This window comes from Otolemur garnettii, unplaced genomic scaffold, assembly GCF_000181295.1.
Source record: "Otolemur garnettii isolate 467f Iridium unplaced genomic scaffold, OtoGar3 scaffold00002, whole genome shotgun sequence".
NCBI classification, from domain to species: domain Eukaryota; kingdom Metazoa; phylum Chordata; class Mammalia; order Primates; family Galagidae; genus Otolemur; species Otolemur garnettii.
In genome coordinates, this window is record NW_003852397.1 from 37,326,177 (window position 1) to 37,328,428 (window position 2,252).

Below are 2,252 nucleotides of genomic sequence, written 5' to 3' on the forward strand. Positions count from 1 at the left end.
GCGCCCGCCACAACGCCTGGCTATTTTTTGGTTGCAGCCGTCATTGTTGTTTGGCGGGTCCGGGCTGGGCATTCGAACCCGCCACCTTAGGTGTACATGGCTGGCGCCTTAGCCGGTTGAGCTATAGGCGCCGAGCCATTATTTGTGTTTCTTACAGAAAATGTTTATGGCCAATTTTAGTGCTTAAACTTACAACATTAGTTCGGCAGTAATCATACACCTTTACTTTGTTTTCCAGCTCCTCTCTAATTATTAATTTATCAGATTAGGTCAGTTACTTTTCCACATTCTTTTATCCCAGTAGCACTTAAGATAGTCACACACTCTTAAGAAAAGTCAAGGTGATCCTCAGAGGTTTAAACTATGTAGCACTACATACAATTTAAATAGGCTGTTATAGTGCTGAAATAAGCAGGAATTAGAGAAGAGGAAAAGGCTAGTATTGTCAAAGTTACTGCTAAAACTCAGGATTATAAATTATGACCACGTCAAATAAGACTTTAAATAGATTGTTCTACATACAGTTAGTTTCAGTCCGCAGTGAGCTATGAAGATGCTACTACAATCTGGTCTGAATCAAAGAGCAAGAGACTGCCTCAAAAAAAAAAGGTAGTAAAACATGCACTGACAGAGGAATATGCTATTGAGTGTACAATACATAAGAACACTTAATGGTTCAGTGCTGCAAATCAGATACGCTTCAGCATACTACCAGACATGTCTAACTACTTTTTGTGAATATCTTTTACCCTAGATTGTACTTTGTGGATCTTAATATTGCAAAATACCCCCCAAAAACTTGTTTCCTATGATAATCTAGGTATACAATTTTCATCATAAAGCATAGCTTCATCTCCTCTAAGTTAGTAAAATATTTTCCTAAGCGTAACATTTTCTTGAGTATTTTCTCCAAGTCTCATTTTCCTGTTTTTATTGTATGGAGTCTTAAATATAGATAATGTATATCCCATTCAAATATTTTCTTTCTACCAACGTAAGATATCAAATAATACTGGGAGATACCCAGTAGAGCAACAGCAACTATTAACACTAATGGCAGGTGGGTTGTATAAAACAACCTACCACAATGAAGTTTTTACATTAGAACCGGAGATGTTTGAGAGCCATATAGATTAAGTAGCTAATCTAGTCTACTTTTGCAAAGCCTTAACTAAAAAACTTTCATTCTTAAATTTAATCAAGTTAAAACCACAAAAGCAATTTGTCGCATAAGTTTTATTTTCTGTCTAGTGCAATGGTATTAAGAGGGGTGTTTACAGAGAACGAATGAAAGCTGAGAAAGGCCAGTGGTGCCAGATTAAGAATCTCAATGGTTACAGTAGTATTCTTGCAAGGGCTCTGAACTCAAGAATTTAAAATATTTGACCTCCGCCCCTAATTCTTTATTTAATCTTGCTGCGGAGGCAGCCACTGCTGCTATCTCCAGGGTAACTGAGGAAGCGACAGGCCTGGACAAGAAAGGGACGTTAAGGGTATTTCGCTGCGTAAACAATAGTTACCCATCTTTTTGTGTGTCTTTACGTGGAACCTCGCTTTTTACGAGCGTAAAAACTTTATTTGCACATCACTTAATCTACACAGTTACGCAAGGTAGGAGGTTCGGGTCACCACTCGACAAGAGCAAACAGGAACATCCGGAAACACTATCGCAGAACGAGTGAATGAGCGGAGGAAAGCACCTGGTCAGTTTGACTCCGCAGCAGGAGCTATTGGCCACCGAACTTAGAATGACACTGAGAACCCGACAGAAGTCAAAGAGAGAGATCACTACGCCCTTGTTCCACACCTGTAAAACGCACGGCTTCCCCTGCTTCTTGCCGGAAGTGGTCCTGGCTACTCCTGCAGGCGCGCCCAGAACGATACCTTGGCCACTGCTTCTGCTGCTGCATCAGCAGCCGCCCTCCTCCTTGCCTTCCAAAGCTCGGAGAGGGTCGCCCACCAGGTGCCAGCCCCGCGCCCGGGTCTATAGCACTATCTCCTGTTGCTCTCAACAACGACTATGTTCGAAATTTTCCGCCGCGCTCACCCATTGGCTAGCGAGACGCGGTCACGTGATGCGACGGCGCTGCCACCGCCGCCGACGTAAGCAGAGTCCCACCCCGCCAGGCTCCGTCGGAACACCCGCGCTTTCCGGGCGTGCACATCCGGGCACTTACCGCGTTCCAGCCTCTCCTTGGAGGCGGAACCAGAGGTCCAACCTCGCAAAACCTGCCAGGCTAGGCCTTTTCTGC

The 2,252-nt window shown here is 43.9% G+C and overlaps 1 protein-coding gene across 2 annotated transcripts in view; it reads right to left on the reverse strand.

The window, feature by feature from the left end:
* The window catches only part of SGO1 (shugoshin 1), a 13,077-nt gene extending 11,256 nt beyond the window's left edge, over window positions 1-1,821 (reverse strand). The window contains exon 1 of one of the 2 annotated variants that reach the window (XM_012805330.2): window positions 1,808-1,821. Coding sequence is in view for 1 of the 2 variants with exons in the window: in XM_012805331.2 (XP_012660785.2) it covers window positions 194-216 (23 nt within the window). In the remaining variant the exon portion in view is untranslated. Of the gene's footprint in view, window positions 1-193; window positions 217-1,807 lie in introns of those variants that run through there. The other variant, XM_012805331.2, reaches the window with a different exon arrangement.
* Between the last annotated feature and the right edge of the window lie 431 nt (window positions 1,822-2,252).